The sequence below is a fragment of the Manis pentadactyla genome, chromosome 3 (assembly GCF_030020395.1).
Source record: "Manis pentadactyla isolate mManPen7 chromosome 3, mManPen7.hap1, whole genome shotgun sequence".
NCBI classification, from domain to species: domain Eukaryota; kingdom Metazoa; phylum Chordata; class Mammalia; order Pholidota; family Manidae; genus Manis; species Manis pentadactyla.
This window is the reverse complement of record NC_080021.1, coordinates 200,852,662-200,875,025: the sequence shown is the minus strand read 5'-3', so window position 1 is coordinate 200,875,025 and position 22,364 is coordinate 200,852,662. Positions and strand designations below refer to the sequence as shown.

Sequence of the window (22,364 nt, the reverse complement as noted above, 5' to 3'; positions counted from 1 at the left end):
AGTTCATTTGTCTTAGTTTCACGTCTTAATATTACGTCTATGTGATACATTGGATTAACATTTGAATGCAGATTGAACACTACTGCAGACATTAGACAAAGTGCAATTTTAGATTTCATTTATGGTTGTAATGTTCCTTATCGTTTAATTTAATTGAAGCTATTTTTGTTTAATTGAAGCGTCCCTGAGAACACTGTTGAAAACTCCTTTCTCAGCTTATCAGTTACACTTCATGTGTGCAAAATTCTGCTATTTTAGTTATTTGTGTAATTATGCCAATATTTCAGTTCTTCGAAGGTTGTAAAATTAGTAATTAATTTTATGTAGTAAGTTGTTGTTAGACGACTTGACTTGAGATAGGGAAGGAGGCTACTTTTTTTGTATTGGAAAATTTATAGTGGTAATAAAGAGGACTCGGGTTATGTGTCATGGCTGTTCCACTTGGACAACTGAAGTGCAAACTTACTCTTTTGCATAGTGTTTAAGAGTAACTCTTCACCTTACATATAATTTCAAAGCTAAGAATTGAGTTTACTGATTTAAATATGTGGGGCAGAAAGATACTGGAGGTAGGTTCATTTGGGAATTGAAATAGAAGCAGTATTTCCTCTTTGCAACAGGATCAATATCGTAGTATATTACACAGTCTTATTTTTTATGCACACACATGAGTTACTTATCACATTTAAATTTCAGACTAATGAATTTCAGGTGTCAAAAGTCTACAAGGAAAAACAAAAAAATCTACATGGTTGTAGTTTAAAACAAATGCACATACTAAACCGAGAGTCCTGTTTGTTTACTTTTATTAATGAGGATACAAGTTACTAACAATATATAGAATTAGTTATAGCTTTCTTAGGCGATCTCGAGACAAGCTTAAGTTGAAGGCAGTTTCCTTGAGGTTAGAAGAGATGTAGTTTTGTTTGGCACACCTTTATAGGGGTTTTTACACCTTGGTGTTAAGGGATTTGGTTATGAACATAGAGAATTTTTACTTTCAGGAGGATAATTAAATTTCTACATTTTCACACAGCCTGAAAAAGGTCCTTTTTCATCATATTGGATAGTCAAAAAATAACAAACCACCAGTCAACATATTTTTCTAATTCCTCCTCAAATCCCATCTGTCGTGTGTGTGTATGTGTTCATTTCCTCCTGAGATAATTTATGCTTAAGTACAGTTTTGATATGGGAGAACTATTTTAAAAAGCAAATCTTTGAAAATTTTGATGTCTGGAATTTGATGTTTGTATTTATTTTAGTTCTGATGTATTATCTTAGCTATATTTTGGTGACCTGTTTTGGGTGACATATACATGCACGATACCTTCTACTTCTGTAAAATACACTCACTGGTTTATTTCATTTAAAACTTTAAACATAATTCATACCAGTAATTTAGAAGAATGAACCTCGCTGATTTTAAGTTTCAGTGTGGATTTGTTAAAACAGAGGTAAATGGATAAACACATTCTCATTGAAGCACAGCAATACTTTTCTAGAACTAAGAATTTGATTTATTATGTTTCTTATATTGCTGTTAAAGCTTTGCTTTTACTAAAAACTCTGCTGTTGCTGGGCTATTCCATCACTTTTCTTTATATTAACATTTCACAACTCATCACATTCTTATTTTTATTATGTTATTAGAATGCTTTTCTTTTTTTTCTTTAATCTTATTATCTCTGTCTTTTAAAAACTTGTTCTCTAACTTTGTTTTCCATTTTCTCTTTTTACTTTTTCCATACAGTGTTGTTACAGATCTTATAGCAGTCGGTTTAAAGGTAGGAATCTTTTTACTACTATCCTTTCATAAGCATTTAAAATCTTAGTTTTGGCATTTTTTTCCCCAGTGGTGTAATCATCTCACTTGTTCATAAAATTATCTGTTTTACTGTGTGATAATCATCTTTCCTTTTTATTTTGCTCCAAAATAAGTAGAACTGTAGCTAATTTTGGATTTTATATAATATAAAGAGGTGGTGCTACAATGTTATGTTGTGTATTTAAAACGTGAACAAAAAATTTGGTTGAAACTTTCACTGCAGCTATCAGAGTATTTTTGTTTTGTTTAAAGCAGTTAAATGTAACCTAGGCTCTGATTTATTTTCCTATCATATCCTTTCTTACATCTTTTCTTGGATGTTTATTAGTAAGAATAACAGCAGCTCAAGTTTAATTCCTACTGTGTGCCAGCTGCTTTACATGTATTTTTACTAATTATTGTAACATTCCTTCAAGGTGGGTATTAATATTCCCATTTTAGAGCAGAAAAAATAGGTTCAGAAAGTTTGTGTTCAAAGTGTGGTGCACTGGAGTTCAAACTCAGTTTTTTCTGGTTCCAAAGCTCTATCTTTTTTTTCATTATCCCTAGCTGTCAATATTGAGGGTTCGCCTAAAAGGTGAACAGCAGGAGAGCTGGATAATTAATATTTTATGGTAATAATCCTTCTAAATTATAAATCATTTCAGTTTTATCAAAGTCTTATTTCTTGGATTCTAAAAATAGAGTAAACAATGTTCAAAATATAAGGCTTTTAAAATATAAAGGGATGTTTTAAGGTTTCCTTTAGCGATTTGGTATGGATATAACCGAGTTGAGAATCTTGCTGTAGAGGCCACTTACAGTTCAGATTACTGTAGAAATTAGGAAGAAATAATTCGTTTGTATTTTATATGTTTTATGTATGACTTTCTGTCCATTGTCTTTCTGCTACCAGTCTCAGTGCTCATATATTTGCACTTACTGAATCTGATTGTGGTGCTCATATTCTTAGAACATCTTAGAAAATAAGCATAAATACAGCAAACAGCATTTGAAATTAACAGTAGGATGTCCAAGATTAGCATAATTGGGAGCTACTGCTTACACTGTCTTTTGCAGTTGGGTGGAGTTAGCTTGCTTTGGCAATCTTTGAACATATTTTATGAGTTGAAAATAAATGGAGAAGCCTCTTTTGGTGAGTTATGCTCCCCCTCCCCCCCATATCTAAGTTAGTTTCACATTTGGGAATGACATTCAGATATAGAAACTGGAGGCTCATATGCAGGATCACTTTTAGTGTCTCTGTAGGTGCTCATGAGAGAAGGGATATTTAAAGTGAATATTGTTTTGGTCTTACCAAAATAAAATTTGTGAATCTAGATTTTATCTGGGAAATGAATACATGAGACATTTAAAAGACTTACCATTTTGGAGTTGAGAAATTTTGTTTGAAGGAAATTTTGTCTTGCCTTGCCTGTTTCATTGTGGGGGAAAATATATCTTGATGGTAAATAAAATAATGGAAATGTTAGGTACAGGAACCTTATTTGAATGCACAATAGGGATTTCTGACTACCTGTTTTGCAACAAACACTTTGAAAACAAAGATCAAATTCTACTCTGAAGAAAATATAACCTGATTAGTTGATTCGGCAATCTATATTTTTATAGACTTAAATACTGAAATGTCTGTACAATTATTCATTATATGGGCATTTCCCATAAGATTGTTCTGCATCTTTCTTGGATCCCATCCAAAAAAGTTTAGGTATGAAGTAATAGGCCAATAAGACTCGTATTTTGTCTAGATTATATAAACCAAAACTATTGAATTTAAGTAAATATAAACATCAAGAATATAACTTATCTTCTTCAATTTGCTGTCTGAATATAAGGATACAACACATTGTAGCCAGTGGCAAGAGTGGATTTCAGGTTATGCTCTGTAAGTCACTTCCCTAGATTCAGAAAAGTAATATGGATTACATTTTTAAAGAACTGAAAATACCTTTGTATATGAAACCCATTATTTTAGAGAAAGAAAACGGAATTGTTTTTAGAGATTAAGTGATTCACTAGAATGTGTCATGAGGGCAGAGATTTTTGATACTTTCTTCACTACTGTGTTTCTAGTGTATGGCACATAATCTCTCAAAAATACTTTTTTTTTTTTTTTTAAATACTTGAATGAATGTCCAGTTGTCTCACAACTAGTTAGGTGGCAAACTTAAACTGGAACCCAAGCCTTTCTAGTATTTCTTCAGTTAGGTATATCTGCTGGTAAGGGAGAATTAAATTCTTTTTTTTTAGATTGGAATTTTCTTGTAGACAGGTAAACATTTTCAGGCTGTTTAGGGCTGTGTTTGAGATTTACTTATACCTAGTTGTATACCCTCAATGCTCTATGCAGGGTATAAGTTTTTGGCCTTGACTAAATTGGACAAGAAAATTAAGAAAGCTTTAGGTACTTCTTATGAAATGTTTGAAATGTTTGCTTAATTTCCTCATGTTACTTCATATTTTGAAATGCTTTTAGAAACAGAATTGTCATTCTTACTTTTCAATTCTTTTAAATGATAGTCATCAGCCAGGTGATTATGAGTGATAATTGGGCATGTTTCAAGAACTTTATTATACCAGATAAACCAAAGTATCAGCATTGTGGGTAACATAGCTTTTTATGTGTGTACATAAGTGTATTTTAGATTTCCAGCTAATAATTTAATTATTACCAGCTAGTTTATCTTAAACTAAAATATTTTTCACATTCGTGGCTTAAAAATACTGTAGTAGCTATGAAAACAAATGACTTTTTAAAACAATGAACTTCCATGTTAAATATGTTCTAGTCTTTTTCAGGGTTATCTTCTTATTTTAAGTGATTAGATGAGTATAGAAAAACACATGTTTAGAAAAGACTGTAATTTTAACAATTATTATGCCTGACTATATAGGAAAAACAATACAGCATATTTAAATGAATTTTGAAGATCGATTTTCTATTTGCTTAACCAGGGGTTAGCAAAGGACAGCCTTTGGACCAAATCCAGCTTGCCACCTGTTTTTGTAAATAGCTTTGTTGGAGCACAGCCAGGCTCATGGTTTCCATATTGTCTGGCTATTTTCACCATACAATGACAGAGTCGAGTAGTTGTAGCAGAGACCATGTTAACACAAAGCCTGAAATACTTACTTTCTGGCCCTTAACAGAAAACGTTTGCCAACTGCTGTGCTTGAACTGTAGGAAACATAGAAGCCTTTGCTAGAAATCTTTTTTTAAACTGAGCTGTCATTTACATTGAGGGAAGTGCACAGGTCTTTAGGGTATAGTGCAATAAATTTTGACAAATGTATCTGCCTGTGTTTCCTACTCTCTAATCAAGACCATAGACCATCACTCCAAAAAGTTCCCTGTTGCCTTTTTCTAGACCCAATCTAAGCACCAGTTCTTCTTTCTACCACCAAAGATTAATTTTGCCTGTTTCTGAACTTAATCTAAAAGGAATAAAATAATCATAGTTCATATGTACAGTATAAAAGCCATTTGATATATGGTTTCTTCTTACTCAGCAAAATGATTTTTAGATTCATCCATGTTACATGAAATCAGTAGTTCTTTTTTATTTCTGAGTATTCCATTATGTGACTATTATCACAGTATTTAAAAATCCATTCTAGTGTTTATGGACATTTGGGTTCTTTCCAGATATGGGCTATTATTAAGCTATATAAACGTTTGTGTATGTCTTTGGATAGATGTACATTTCATTCTACACCATGCCTAGGAGTAGAATTGGATTATGTGTATGTTTAACTTTTTAAGAAACTGTTGAACTGTTTTACAAAATGTACCACTTTACACTCTGGCCAACTTGGTATTAGAGTTCAGGTTGCCCCACATCCTTGTTAACACTTGGTATTAACAGTCTTTCCTTTGGCCATTCTAGTGGGTGTAACTAGAGTGACTAGTAGTATCTCATAGTTATAATTTGCACTGACTTGATGTCTAGTTGTGGAGTGTACCTTCTCATGTACTTATTAATCATTCACTTACTATTTTTAGCATATGTTAAGACTTTTGCCTGTTCTTTTAAAGTGGGTTTCTTATAGACAACATAAAGTTAGGCCACTCTAACAATCTGTCTTGAATTGTATATAGACCACTATATATGTATATAGTGGGTGGTGGGAGGTCTTTGTCTATTTTTTCACTATCTTTAATTTTTACGGTTAATTCAGGTTCTCTATTTACCCTCACAGTAATTTTGAGATTTTATATTTTTCTAGAATACATTCATTATTGATTTCATAAACTTATTATTTTGCAGTTTATAGTACTTATGTTAATTTTTAGTCTGTAGTTTTTAGTTCCTTTTTTATTCTGAATTGTTTATTACTTCTCTCTGATCAGTTATGCCAGAGGCTCAGGTTATTAATGTTTTAAAATAATCAGCTTTTGGGTTTTATTATCATCTTTGTTTGATTTTTCAGTTCTTGATTTCATTGTTTTCTATTTTTTCAGTATTTTTCTTCTTTCATGTTTATCTGGCTTTGTTGTTCTTTTTCTAACTTTTTGTATTCATAACTAACTCATTTATCTTAAAAATTTCTATTTCCTGATAAATGTATATAGAACTCTTAAGTTTATCTTAGTACTAGAGTTGTATCCTTGAAGTTTGGATTTGTGTTTTCATTTTCATTGTATCTAAGTATTTTTACATTTTCCTTATGATTTTTAAAAATTTTCACTTTTAAACCAAGGATTGTTCAGTGGTTTAAAATATTTAATTTCCAAACATTAGCTACACTTTTGTTACTGTTTCTAATTTTATTGTAGAGAACATAGTCTGCTCAGTATATTCATTTAGATAATATTGAGACTTATGCAGGAGTTGGCAAACTGTGACTTGAGGGCTAAATAGAGCTCACTGCCACCTGTTTTGATACATCCGTACACTAACATGCTTTTTATACTTCTAAATAGTTGAAAATAATAAAAAGGTTAATATTCTGTTTATAATATTTTGAAAAAATAGATGAGATTCAAATCTCACTGTCTGTAAATGTTTATCGGAACATAACCATGCTCATTGATTTTCATATTGGCTATGGTTGCTTTTGTGTAATTGTGACAGAAACTGTATGGTTCATAAAGTCTAAAAATACTCTTTGGCCTTCTACAGATAAGAGTTTGCCAACCTGACATAACGTCTATTTTTGTAAATATGTATTCTTAGCTGTATAACTGCTTCTGTATTCAGTATATCTATAGGTGAAATTACAGATTGTATTATTTGTTTTTTCTGGTCATATTTTGTATATTTGGTCTATTGGTTTCTAAGAGCAATGTGTCAGTGTTTCAACTCAACTGTTGATTTGTCTTTTTCCCTTATATTTCATCATCATAATCTAGAATTTTAGTTCTGAATTATAAAAGACGTATTTTCTCCAGACCTCAGATTTTCTTTTGACAATATAAACTTAACTAAAATGCCTGATTACTTTTGTTTTTTTATATGTCTTGTATCATCTTTTAGCTTTGTTTTTCAAGTGATTTGAGTACTTTTTTCTAAAAAGTTTATAACGTGTTTGTGTGTATGACAAATCTTTGTGTATGGTAAGGCTTTATATCTTTATGCCAAATATTTTTAGGCAAGAACAGATTTAAAAAGCTTCCTTCCAAGTTGTCAACCCTCATTGAGACTATTGGATCCTCAGTGGCAGTTGGTAGCCACTCATCCCATCACCCCCGTATACCACTTCATGTTGGCTTTCAACCTTCTCAGGGTTTTTCTCTTATTACTTTGGTTTCTGACATCCACACATCCTCCAGCTTCAACAGTTTCTCCACAGCTGTTAGTTTACAGCTTTGGGGATGTGAGTTTACAATACCTGCTAGTTTCAGGCTTCAGATCAACTACTAAGTACAGCAGGTACAAAGGACAGAGGTTCAAACAAGTCATGCTAGTTTCAGGCTTCAGACCAACCTATTTATTACCTCTATAGCCTGACAGTGGATGAGGCTTAAGACCTATCAGTATATTATCTACCACAATCAATACAAAGGACCATCAACTGTGTAATATTATTGTGAAACTTTAGAATTCCATCAATGAAGAGATGATTCTGAAAACTTCCAGGGAGGGAAAAAAACAAGTCAGCTTCAAAGAAATGAATGGGTAGACTTACCAACCTACACTATGTGCTGGATGAAAATGGGAAAATGTTTGTAATTTTCTTAGGAAAAATCATTTTTAACTTAGAATTCTTTACTAAGTCATGTGATTAGTTGTGAGGGTACAATTATGAAGATAGAGTTTTCAGACATGCACGGACCCAAAAAGCTTACCTTAAGGCTTAAAATTATGTTTACCATCATTGTTTAGATAGTTATTTAAACATGTATTCCAACAAAATGGTAAGCTGAGGACAAGAAAGACAGAAGTTAAAGAAAAAGTCGAGCCAACCCAGAACAAAGGTGAAAAGACTCAGGTTAACAGGTGTTCAGAAGACCTCGAAAGCATTCTGTGCTGAAGCAGGAGGAAAGAGGGTTTTAAGGAGATGTTGGGAAGAAAAATTAGGACTATGTAGAATGAATGGTGTCATGAAGAGTTTGGGGAAAATTTGATGATACAGTAACGGACAATGGTGTGAAGAAAATAAGGGCAGTTAAAAATGTCACAGAAAACAACAACAACAAAAAACATGGTCTATGAACTAAATTAGAATGTGACATGGTGTTAAGAAATTGATGGCGTATAATAAAGAATCCATTTAATCTTGATTCTAGGAACAGTCTTTTTCAAGTGGTTCTAAGGTTGTGACATTAGATCATAGCATAAAAAATGAAATGTACCAGAATTTCCTTGAACAGTATTTATAAAGTCAGAAAAATGTAATGCTGTTTATTGATTTTCAACTTTGAGTCAGACGTTGGACAGAACATGAATGGACAAAGCCCAGAATGCTATTGTTGCAGGGCAGAATGTAACAACCATAAAAATGGAAAAAAATAAAAGTGAAGCTGACAAACGCAGAGGTAAGGAGAGAACAGATTACTAACACCCATACTTTGTCTTTCAAAATGGAGAATCAAAATGTAATGTCAAATTGACAAAATATATAAATGAAAATAGAAACATAATATTTAAACTTGAAAAATACTTACAAAGAATTAAATGAATATATTTCAAATATTGAGAGGACAGAAGAGAAATTCTAAAGTTTATATATTAGAGGCCAGTTGATTTATTTTTGAAGTTGATATTTCAAAAGTAATGGTATAAGTATACTATCTAGGGTTTTGGGGCAACCATAGCAGAAAAGATTGGGTTTGGGGTAGAGAGATTTGCTGCTATCATATGAACTCCTTTGCAGTATTTGATTTGTTACATACATGTATTTGATAAAAATAATCAAATTCATAAATAAAAGGTACAAGAAGAGAATAATTCAACAAAAAATAAATTCAACTTTGTGTATACAGAGAACACTCATTTTCAGTGCTGTCTTCCTTTCCCACAAGGTAATATTTTATCAGTTTTGTCTTTATACTTCTGGTACCCTTTTTATGCAAATAAAGGCAAGTGTACATTTTTTTCTTCCTTTTCTAATACAGAGGGCAGCAGGTTAATATACACTGTTCTGTGCTTTGAATTTTTTTTTTTCACTAAAACATAGGGAATCTTCCTTAAAGATTCCCCCATGCTGATTTTTTAACAACTGTAAAATTTTTTGTGGATATAGAAGCTACTTATTAGGTCCTCTTTTGATGGACTGTTAATGTTATTTCCAACTGTGCTGTAATACACAGCTCATCAATAAACTTGCACATATGTCATTTCATGTGTATGCAGGTATATCTGTGAAGTAGAGTTCAGACATCGGATTGCTATATCAAAAGTTAAAATGTGTCTGTAGGTAAATAGTACCAGATTCACCTCTGTTTTATGCAGCCCAGTTCTTAGCAAGATTGTATTGTTGAATTTTTTGTAAATCTTAGTGAGAAATACTGTCAATTTAGTTGTATTTCTTTTATGAATGAAGTAAAACATATTTTTATATCTTTTAAATGCCATTTTTATTCCCTTGGCTTTGGGATGTTGGTTCTTGTCCTTAATTTTTCTATTGGCTCAATCCTTATCTTTTCAACTTTTAGAAGCTTTTTAAATTAGGGTGCTAAATCTTTTGTCTGTAATAAATTGCAAATGTTGCCCCTGTTGTGTCACTTGACTTGGTTATGAAATTTTCTGCTGTGTGGAAGCTTTTGATTCTTGGGTAACTGAATTTATCATTAGTAGTAGCAGTGGTAGTAGTGGTGGTAGTATAGCTCTGGATTTGGGGTCATAGATAGGCTTTCCCTATCTGAGGGTTATAAAGGAACTCACTCATGTCTTCTAAAGCTTGTATGATTACTTTTTAAACTTAGATCTTGATTCATTTGGGGTTTATCCTGTTGTGTGATGCAAGGTATGGAGTCAACTTTGTCTTTTTCCAAATGGCTAGTGAGTTGTCCAAATGGCATTTATAACAAAGTCCATTTTTTCCACTGTAAATTGATGATATATTTTAGTAAGGTAGCTGTTGCTAATACAGTATCATGATCATGGATGTAAGACCCTGGGTATTCTGTCAGGTTAACCTGAGCTAGAACGATAAGCAAAGTGGGAGGAAAACTTCCCTTTAAATAATAGATACTAAGTCCTCTATGTGTATATTTTTGCATGTAATCTGCCCAAAAACACTAATGAGGAAGGTGTTAGTATTTTCCTCATTTCAGATGTGGAAACTGAGGTATAAAGAGACCAAATACCTTATCCATCACGTAGTAAGCAGTGGAGCCAGGGTTTGAATCCAGAAGTTGTGACTCCATAGCCTGTGCCATGTAACCCATTTAACCCTACAACACTGTATCAATGTCTCTGATCATGTGGAGGTAGCACAGAGCCTTCAGTTTTCCTCACTTTCAAATCCATTGCTAATGTAGTAGCAGTAATGGCTGTGGAAATAGAACCCACAAGTGCTGCAATAAATATTAAGACTTACTTGGCCATTTGAGCTTAGTACATATCCATAAAATAGTGTAGGAGCCTGGAGACTGCTGTCCTTAGTAAGACTGCTTGTAAGGTTGGCCCTTGGCTGGTGACTTAGCTGGTAAACAATTTCCTACAATGGTATCATCTGTTGTTCTTAAGAGGGAAGAATGGCTTATTGTATTTAGACTGTTTTGTGTAAATGATACGGTTTATATTTTCTTAAAAGAGTCTGAAATTTTGCTGCATGTTTGGTAGAGGGTATGTGTGTCACCAGTCCCCAACAAAAACCATGGGCAGTGAATCTCTAATGACCTTCCCTGGTAAATAACATTCCATATGTGTTATCACAGTTCATTGCTGGAGGAATTAAGTATGTCCCATGTAACTCTACTGGGAGACAGCTCTTGGAGGCTGGCAACTGGTTTCCTTTGGATATGGGGCCATACACCTTTCTCTTTTTGCTGTTATTGCTTTGTGTCTTTAAGTCTCAGCCATGAACACAACTATATTCTTAGTCCCATTAGTCCTTATAGAGAATTGTCGAACTTGGCAGTGGTCTTAAAGCTGATACTAAACACTGACACTAAAATGTTTATTGTGATTTTGGCATTAGGAGTATGTGTGTGTGTATGAAACGGGTGGAGAGAGGGAGAGAATGAATGAGTGTATATAGAATTTGAGAGCCCTACAACTTGGAGAGGTTAGGAGCAACAGTAGCTAAGACAAAAACACCAGAGGAGAGTTTCCATCTGTACATACGGAGGGAATACTAACAGATTAACAGCGGTGTGTGCTCAGTCACTGCTACAGACAGGATCTTCATCACTGTACTGCTAGTGATGACATGTTTGAGCAATGGCATCAATAACCAAGGAGCAATTCATAGTAGCTGAAGAGAATCAAGATTTTTAGACTGAGCTAGCACTACTGAAATTTTAGAATTTGTCATTCAAGAGAGGACTCTTTACAAAAATAAGCCATTTTCCAAAAAAGTTGTATAACAGTTTTGGATGAAGGAAGAAATAGCCAAATCCATAGTTTATCATAGATTTCAAACCTCTCTCAATTATTGGAAGAAAAATAGAAAATCAGCATTCTGTTCACCAGTACTGCTTTTGTCCCCTCCTCCAGATTAAAAAAAAAGCATTTTATCTCTGTCTCCTAGGTCAGTGTGTAAGAAGTCCTTTTAAAATGACTTTATTTAATATTAGATCAGTTTTACTGAAGAGGATACAAGCTTAGGATGTTTTGGTCACCTAATACTCTAGGTCTAACAGGTAAAAAGTGACGTGCTGGATTCAAAGTTTGTTTCCAAAGCCCATGCTGTTGTTTTTTTTGTACACCATGGTGTCTTTGTTGGCTTCAGGTAAATTAATATTCTGGATGGTATTTGACTAATAAGCTCCATTATTTTTGGAAGTTGATTGGTCTATCTAGGACATATAGTATACCATTTTATTAGAATTAGAGGTGGAAGCATAGCTTCCAGTCTGCTAAAGCAGCAAAGTATGTTTGTAGTTTCACTAAGATGAAAAAGAGGTTGGAATACAACCCTGTTTTTGTAATGCATTGGAATTCCATCTGTTGGGGCTTGTTAACATTAATTCTGATATCTTAATGTTCTTTTTCAAACTAAGGAAACATGAAAACTAGCCTAGGTTCATATGGTAGGCTATTTCAAAATTCAGAGGTGCCTGCAAATCACTAAATGATGCAAAAAGAGACTTTAATTTTTTATTAACATTTTTGGGATGCTAATGTGTTCAGTAATGGTCAGCAGCAGAATTGACCACAAATTCTCATGACATATGTTTGATTGAAAGACCTAGCTATGGAGCCTGAGGCAAATGTGTGTGTTGGTAAAATTTTTAAAGTTCATTATTTTTAAAATGAAAATAACCCTTTAATTAATATTTAAACATGTCAGATATAAAAACCAGATACAGTAATCTCTGCCAACATTTAGGTGAATTTTCTTATACACATTTACATATATGCCCATGGCATATGTATGTTTGTATTATTATTTATTAATACATATTGTATTAGTGTGTATTTTATTACATAGTACATGTATATCTAGTATATGGCTTTCAAAATGAGCAATGTTTGTGAATTTATATCCAGGTTGATAAGTGTAGTGCCTCATTATTTTAATAACAACCTAGTAGTTCATTGAATGGATATACTGTCACTTGCTTAATCTCCTATTATGAACATAGTGATGGTTTAATATTTTGGCAGTTACTGTAGCAATTAAAAGGACTTTGAAATTGGCCTACATGGGTTTGAATCCTGACCCCAACTTTTACATTTCTTTCGTTGTTGTTGTTTTTTCAATTTTTTTTATTATTAACATATCATTGATATATAATTTTATGAAGGTTTCTCACGACCAACATTGTGGTTACTAAATTTACCCATATTATCAAGTCCACCCCACACCCCATTGCAGTCAGTGTCCATCAATGTAGTACAATGCTATAGAGTCACTACTTGTCCTCTCTGTGCTATACTGCCTTCCCCGTGCTCCCCCTATATTATGTATGTTAATAATGCCCTTTAATCCCCTTCTCCCTCCCTCTCCACTCTCTTCCCTCTGATAACTGCTAGTCTCTTCTTGGAGTCTGAGAGTCTGCTGCTGTTTTGTTCTTTCAGTTTTGTTCGTTGTTACACTCCACAAATGAAGGAAATCATTTGGTACTTGTCTTTCTCTGCCTGGCTTATTTCACTGAGCATAATACCCTCTAGCTCCATCCATGTTGTTGCAAATGGTAGCATTTGTTTTCTTCTTACGGCTGAATAATATTCCATTGTGTATATGTACCACATCTTCTTTATCCATTCATCTGCTGATGGACACTTAGGTTGCTTCCATATCTTGGGTATTAAAAATAGTGCTGTGATAAACATAGGGGTGCATATGTCTTTTTGAATCTGGCATCTTGTTTTCTTTGGGTAAATTCCTAGAAGTGGAAATCCTGGGTGAAATGGTATTTCTATTTTGAGTTTTTTGAGGAACCTCCATACTGCTTTCCACAATGGTTGAACTAATTTACATTCCCACCAGCAGTGTAGGAGGGTTCCCCTTTTTTCTGCATCCTCTCCAGCATTTGTTATTCCTTGTCCTTTGGATGGTGGCCATCCTAACTGGTGTGAGGTGATATCTCATTGTGGTTTTAATTTGCATTTCCCTAATAATTAGTGATGTGGAGCATCTTTTCATGTGTCTGTTGGCCATGTGAATTTCTTCTTTGGAGAACTGTCTCTTCATATCCTCTGCCCATTTGTTAATTGGGTAATTTGCTTTTTGGGTGTTAACCCCTTGTCAGATATGTCATTTATGAATGTATTGTCCCATACCGTAGGATGCCTTTTGGTTCTGCTGATGGTGTCCTTTGCTGTACAGAAGCTTTTTAGTTTGATGTAGTCCCATTTGTTCATTTTTGCTTTTGTTTCCCTTGCCCGAGGAGATGTGTTCAGGAAAAAGTTGTTCATATTTATATATGCAAGAGATTTTTGCCTATATTTTCTAATAAGAGTTTTATGGTTTCATGACTTACGTTCAGGTCTTTGATCCATTTCAAGTTTACTTTTGTGTATGGAATTAAACAATAATCCAGTTTCATTCTCTTACATGTAGCTGTCCAGTTTTGCCAACACCAGCTATTGAAGAGACTGTCATTGCCCCATTGTATATCCATGGCTCCTTTATCATATATTAATTGACCATATATGCTTGGGTTTATATCTGGCTCTCTGTTCTGTTCCATTGATCTATGGGTCTGTTTTGTGCCAGTACCAAATTGTCTTGATTACTGTGGCTTTGTAGTAGAGCTTGAAGTTGGGGAGCATAATGCCCCAGCTTCATTCTTCCTTCTCATGATTGCTTTGGCTATTCAGGATCTTTTGTGGTTCCATATGAATTTTAGAACTATTTGTTCTAGGTCATTGAAGAATGCTGTTAGTATTTTGACAGGGATTCCATTGAATCTGTAGATTGCTTTGGGCAAGATGGCCATTTTGGCAGTATTAATTCTTCTGATCCATAGCACAGGATGTATTTCCATTTATTGGTGTCTTATTTAGTTTCTTTCATGAGTGTCTTGTAGTTTTCAGGGTATAGGTCTTTTACCTCCTTAGTTAGGTATTTTATTCTTTTTGATGCAATTGTAAATGTAATTGTTTTCTTGATTTTTCTTTGCACTGGTTCATTGTTAGTAGGAATGCCACAGATTTCTGTGTATTAATTTTGTATTCTGCAACTTTGGTGAATTCAGTTATTAGTTCTAGTAGTTTTGGGGCAGATTCTTTAGGGTTTTTTATGTACAATATCATGTCATCTGCAAATAGTGATAGTTTAACTTCTTCCTTACAACTCTGGGTGCCTTATTTCTTTGTGTTGTCTGATTGCTGTGGCTAGGACCTCCAATACTGTGTTGAATAAAAGTGGGGAGAGTGAGCCAACTCTTTATAGTATGATTTGTTACTTAATTCATTTGTGCTTTAGTTTCCTTGTTTGTAAAATGATGTTAGGTTTTCCAACTCTTTGTTATGAGAAGTCTAAAAAATTACAAGGTTTTGTTTATGTATGTGTGAGAAGAGGGACGTTCCAATGATTGGCTTCAAAGGAACTTACAAGTATATATATATATATATATATATATATATATATATATATCAGAAATAGGTGTCAGTGTAAGTATTACTACCAGGGCAGTAAATTGTTAGGTGTGACAACTAACTAAAACCCAGACCTTTGCTACTTTTTCAGGATATACTCCTTTGTTAGAAGTAGTATTTGTAAGCAGTTTTATGACCAAAATTGTGTCTTTTTCTGCAGCTATTTGAAAGAACATTGCTTTCTTATCTTGCATAGGTTGCTTTCACAAGCAGTTTATAAGGCTCTGTGGTTTCAAAGTTAATGTACTAATATTCCATTAGGTGAGGAAAAAAGCCTATTGAAAGAGGCTCAAAACTTAAATGTGGAAAGAAAAAGATTGGAACTAGTATTTTTAATGAACGTGATATGAGACATAATAGTTTGAACCAACATTGGTCACCATAATTGTACTCACCACTTAGGATTTTATGAGGATTGATATATGTATAATATTTTATATTAACATTTCTGACATCAGAGTACATCTTAAAGTTGATAATGCATTATTATTTAATTAGCATCTTTTCTTTCTAGGCATTAAAGTTATGGGTCTTAAAATTGAAGGTTTCTTAAGATTACATGAAATATGTATGGTAAAGTGCATAGAATAGCACCTGACACATAGTAAGCAATCACTCAGTGTTAGCTGTCCTTGTGTTTTATTTTGTTCTTGTAAAGGATAGTTACATTCTGATGATTACATACTTACATACTGACTTATGATGATTTAACTCAAGATTTTTTGACTTTTACAATGGTTTGAAGGTGATATACATTCAGTAGAAATTGTACTTTAGATTTTGAATTTGGATCTTTTCCTGGGCTAGTGACATTCTATTTCATGATGCTGGGCAGTGGCAGGAAGCCACAGCTCCTAGTCAGCCACGCCACTGTCAAGGTAAACAACTGGTACACTTATATCATTCTGTACCATATAACCATTCTGTTTTCCACCTTCAGTACGTATTCAATAAATTATATGAGATATTCAGTACTTTATTATAAAATAGGCTTTGTGTTAGATGATTTTGCTCAGCCGTAGCTAATGTAAGTGTTCTAAGCACATCCAAGTTACCCTAGGCTAAGCCATGTTGTTTGGTAGGGTTAGGTGTATTAAATGCATTTTCAAGTTAGGATATTTTCAACTTGTGTTGGGTTTATTGGGATGTGAACGCATCACAAGTCAAGGATCTGTACATACATCTTTGTATATAGTTCCAATGTAAAATGATATGCAGAAGTGAATAAAATGGATCAGAGGGTTGATCATAAAGGCATAACATATTGAAGGGAGATTTATTAGGCTCAAGAGAAACAGGTATGTGGGGTGAAAAATAAACCAGGCTTAGATTTTGATTTTACTATTCACCCTCTGTGTTAAATAATAATGCCTCCTTAATTCTTAGTTTCTTTGAGAGAGAATAATGCTACTTTACAAAATTGTGAGAAGTAGAGAATATGTATATAATCTTAAAAATGTCTGTGGACTAACTATAAGACAAGAACATTTTACACTGAGGCCTATTTGGAACAACCAGGTCTCCCATCGCTTGCCTTATTCATTAGCCTGTCTTTCTAAGTATATTCATACTCAACCTACTCTGCACAGTAACTGTCACTTCCTTGGCCCCTCATTGTGTTGAGTTTCCTAACTAGAGCCTCTGCTTCTCTCCTTGCATTATTACAGACTGTTCTCAACACAGCAGCCAGAGTCATCCTTTAAGAAACAAATCAAATCATGTCATTTCTCTGTTTAAAACTCTTTTCCCACATTTTACAGAGTAACATTTTTTAGAATGGCCTTCAAGACCCCCACATGCTGTGACATGCTCTCCTAATTTTTTAAATTCTGTGGTCCCCTTCCTCACTCTCTTTCAGTTTCAGTTCATTTCTTCACTGTTTTCTAGAATTGCAAGGCATACTTTCCTCTGCCCACAAAATTCTTCCTTGGATATCTGTATAACTTACTCTTTATTTCCTTTAAGACTTTGCTTGCATGTCACTTTCTCTTTCTTTTTGACCACCTATTTAAAGTCATAATTCTCTTCATCCCAGTTACCCCTTACCCTACTTTTTAAAAAGGAGTTATACCACAGTGAGACATCACCTCACACCAGTTAGAATGACCACTATCCAAAAGACAAGAAATAACAAGTGTTGGCAAGGATGTGGAGAAAAGGGAGCCCTCCTACATCATTGGTGGGAATGTAAATTGGTGCAGCCACTGTAGAAACTGTATGGAGTTTCCTCAAAAAACTCAAAATAGAAATACTGTATGACCCAGTAATTCTACTTCTAGGAATGTACCTGAAAAAAAGAACAAAATTCCTGATTTGAAAAGACATATGCACTATGTTTATTGTCACATTATTTACAATAGGAAAGATATAGAAGCAACCAAAGTATCCATCAGTAGATGAAGGGACAAAGAAGATATGATACATATATACAATGGACTATTATTAAGCCAAAAAAAGAAAGAAAACCTTTGCAACAACATTGATGGACCTGGAGGGTATTACACTAAATGAAAGAAGCCAGATGTAAAAGACAAATACCATATGATTCCACTTCTTTTTGGAATATGAAAACGAAACAAAACGAACAAAATAGCAGTAGACTCATCAACACTGAGAAGTGACTGGTGGATAGCATATGGGAGAGGTTGGGGTGGGTGGCTGGAGAGGATGAGGGGGAAAAGAGGGCACAAAAATTCTCAACATAATAAAAGTTGCTCTCAACATAATAAAAGGGATGGTAGTACAGTGTGCAGAATATAGCCAGTGATTCTGTGACATCTTTCTTTGTTGACAAATAGTAACTGCACTAGTGGGGGTGAGGATTTAATAATGTGAGTAACTGTTGAATGACTGGTGTACACTTGAAACCAATATAAGATTGCATATCGACTATACTGCAATTTTAAAAAAAGATAGAATGTTAAAACATACTATGTAGTTTTCTTAATTTGATTACTACCTGTTTCTTTCTGCAAGATTGTAAACTCCATAAGACAAGGACAGAAATTTTTGTCTCTTTACTAGGATTTTGCCTAATAAAGACGTGGCTCATAGTTTGGTGCTCAGTAAATATTTGTTGGATTTGTTTAATAAATGTCTATTATTGCTTAAGACAGTTATACATGCTGGATTCAATATGAATAGGCTATACCTATATAGTAGGGACTAAATAAATATTCAGATGAATGGCATTTTTGTTGGATGTCATGAATTTAAGAGGCTTTTGGAGGAATAATTTGCCAGTCATTAAAAGTTAATATTTTATTGCTAAGATGCCTATATAAAAAATGAAGGCAATCAGAACCATTTCATTGAAACTGTGTCACTAACAGAATATTTTAAACATTGCCACAGCTATACGTTTGAAGAATTTGTCCCATCTCTAACTACCACCATTTTTATTTGCATTGTCCTAAAATCTCGACAGTGGCAGGCTTGAAAATGTCACAAATGAACTGTTTGGTAACTTTTCTTTTTTTGAGGAGGAAGTAACTGTTGTTTGGGAATATGTTTAGGGATAATCACACTTGTTTAGTAAATGAAGAGTGTTGATGGTACCTTTGTCATTTGTAAGGGTAGAGTTAACAAAAAGCTAGTGCCTTTGGGTTTGGGATGCATTTAGAGTAATAGGAGACTGTGAAAGGGTGAATGTTAACGAAAGGCTGGATGTTACTTGGAGTTATCATATACTACCTCAAAATTAATTTTAAACCCTTGCTAAGTATTTGTTTTATTTCTTTATAGTTACTATTCATTTTTTTAAGCAAAACCATTTTGAACATGTAGACAACATGGAAAATATTATAGTAGGTTCTGTGGAGGAGGATTTAAGGTGAGTAATCAGGAGACCATAATCAGCAAATGTATATAGTATGGTGAGACCTACATTGTAATATCACTTGTATTTCTGTTTATGGAAAAATAGTAACCGAGCAGGATAACAATGAGCTTTTTGTTTGGGGAAGTGTTCACAAAGAATCGCTAGACCATCTGCTAGAAATTTAATAGAGGGACTACCTTAACTTCATGGAGAATTTCGATGTTAATTTCAGTATTTAATAAAAAAAGATTTTTTATTCAAAGTAGTTCTAGGATCATGGAAAATTGTGAAGGTTTTTGATAGCCTCTTTTTTATGGTCATTGTATCTCAACAGACTAAAACAAATGGTATTCCTGAATTTCATATGAATCTTCAGTGTGATCTGAATTTTAACCATGAGTTAATGGTTTATTTCCAGAATCTTCCTTACCTGTTAACTTTAGTGACTATTTCTCACTTGTGTGTATTGCCTTTTATCGTATTAATAATCTCACTTCAATGCTAAATAAAACCACTTCCCATCAAATTTGATAATGAAACGCTTCATTCATGCTGCTTAATTACAGTATTCCTAAGCTTTGTTAGCCCTGTGTATTTTAATTATTCTTCATCAGGAGAGAGCTGCAGTAATTGATACTTGAGGCAGTATAGCTGATCGGTGTTGACTTTGGCCAGAGAGCTAACAAGTCTGCAGAACAACTGCTGCTCTTATGTAAATTTACTGTGTTTCTAAGGAGACCGTTGAGCTGGTGTTGTTCATGCCCCCACCCGCAACATGATACTTCATTATTTGGCTTGGTAAAGCCTTTTTGTATAAGCCTAATTTGTTTACCTGTGATTCGGAGTAATTTTTTCTCCCTTTTTAACAGTTTCTCTTGATCATCTGTAGTCACTCATCAAAACTTGCCATGATTTTTTAAATGTTTTCATTCTGTTTCTTTTCCACCCATCTCTTAAGCCATTAATATTGCTTATGGTAACAGTCATATCATGGGTACTCAATTTTACCACAGTCTGCATTGCTCTTCCTTTACTGTAATGGAAATTGCTTTTCAAACACTTAGGATATAAATATTAAGTGTAATTTTCAGAAATACTTTTTGTTTTGTACTGATAGTCTGTATAGCAGTGATGTTTTCAGGAGAAATAATTAATGTCTAATAAACAAAGCCTTAGTTTTCTAAACGAAGGGAATGTTAAAGTAATACAGAACTAATTGTGTTTTTCTTGTCCTTTACAAAGTCTTACTAAGTAATGTGACTCTTGGGATCTGAGCTTTCTAATACAAAAAAAAAAACCACTTTGTTTTCTGTAATTTGAAAATGAATTATTGGGAAAAAACCTTGGCCAGTAAATTGTGATTATCAGAATATTTTTTCTATGACTGCCTTTTCAAAAGCTCCTTTTGCCCTCTTTGTCTTTTGTTTATCGTATCCTGAAATATTAGGGTCCAAAAGGTGCCAGTGTTTTAAAGTACCATCATTATTGGAGAGAGGTGTTTATTCTATATCATGAATGGTAAACTCAGTCTGATGTGACACTTTAGTATCAAATATTTGAATTTTCTTGTGTAATAAAGCAATAAAAACAAAAATAGCTATTCCTACACTTTACTGAGGTTTTGTTTTACTTCTACATTATTTTAGGTGTATTATTTTTTAATTGCTCTTCCTGTTACTGTTGAAAGACCCAGTAGAATTATCAAACTTTAAGTTGTATTTGGAAAACTTTGCAGTGTTTACTATTTCCTTATTATTGTTATAGTAGGTAGATAGCCAGACATGAGCAGGGAGGGTGTTGGGGACTTTGGCCAGTGTTTACATTCGGTTAGATGCTTGTTTATATTCTAAATATAACAGTCCGTGTAAACTGTTCTCTGGGGAGGGACGGTATAGATACCAGATCTGCCAAAACTGACTGGTTCCATCATGGAGGAGAGGTTGACCCTGACTTCATCTCAGAGTACATTATGTGCTCATTACCATACTAAAAAATTACACCCGTTGGTGCCATGACACTTCTGAGGTAGACCATCTAAGGGCAAAAAGAAGGTATCACCCTATTTCCCAGAAATCTCTCTGTTTCCAGAAAATCCCACCTAATCTGATGAATATTCCACCCCTGCTAATTCCAGCTATAAGACTACCCAACCTGAACTCCCCTGGGCTGTTGCTCTCTGAGGTCGCCCCACTCCCATGTGAGTGTGTACTGTCTATGTAATAAACTTCTTGTTGCATGAGCCTATTGCACTTGTCTCTGAACTCTTTTCCATGGTAAAGACAAGAACTCGCCAACCTCCATCTGTGGTAATGTCTTTGCCACTTTGCACAAGTCTTTCTCTCTGTTCTACTAGTCAAGTAGGGAAATGCTACTGACATCTCTGATTTGGGTTTGCAGGTTCCTGTCGCCTGGGTAAGCCAGACAGGACTGCACCTGTAGGATCATGTTCTTTAGTAGCCTGCCTGAAAATCTCCTTTTTTTTGCTTTGGGAAGTTCTCAGAACATAATCTCACTCCATCCAGTGCTCCACAGCTCCTGCAAATCCTGGGATGGTAGGGGCTTACTTTCCACACTGTGCAGATTCAAGTGAACACTGGAGGACACCAGATGACCCTTGCTTAAAGAGTTGGCAAGGCATTTGGCTATGCCAAGCAGGAGTTCAATGAACTTCCCTTTTCCTCCCTTTGTTCTTCCTTGTTCATTACTGCCTACCTGGTTGCTGCCATTCAGTACTACTCTCGCTTTAATGAATTCCTTCCTTACCTACACTTACTGTTCTTGAATTCTTTCTTGATCAAAGTTAAGAGCCCTCTCCTGGGTTTAGTTCTCACCAAGTGCGCAGGGAGATGTCCCCAAGATTGGATTGCCTGACAACATTATGTTAGTTTATGTTTTGTGTGGATATATTGAATGTGACAGTTAATATGTTGTATTAATTTATTTAAGATGTCATATAAAATATATAAGTTGATTTTCTTCAGTTTTTTGATACTTGAATATTTTATCACATTTTTAATTAAATTTTCTTTTACAATTAGAATCTGAAATGATAATTCAG

The 22,364-nt window shown here is 34.0% G+C and overlaps 1 protein-coding gene across 6 annotated transcripts in view; it reads left to right on the top strand.

Moving 5' to 3' along the window:
• Nucleotides 1-22,364, top strand: part of PTBP3 (polypyrimidine tract binding protein 3) — an 87,105-nt gene that overhangs the window by 1,386 nt on the left and 63,355 nt on the right. For 2 of the 6 annotated variants that reach the window (XM_036915647.2, XM_036915646.2), the window contains exon 2: nucleotides 1,754-1,787. The exons of 3 other annotated variants lie outside the window; for them this stretch is intronic. In XM_036915647.2, the coding sequence (XP_036771542.2) occupies nucleotides 1,754-1,787 (34 nt within the window). Of the gene's footprint in view, nucleotides 1-1,753; nucleotides 1,788-22,364 lie in introns of those variants that run through there. One more of the 6 variants, XM_036915651.2, reaches the window with a different exon arrangement.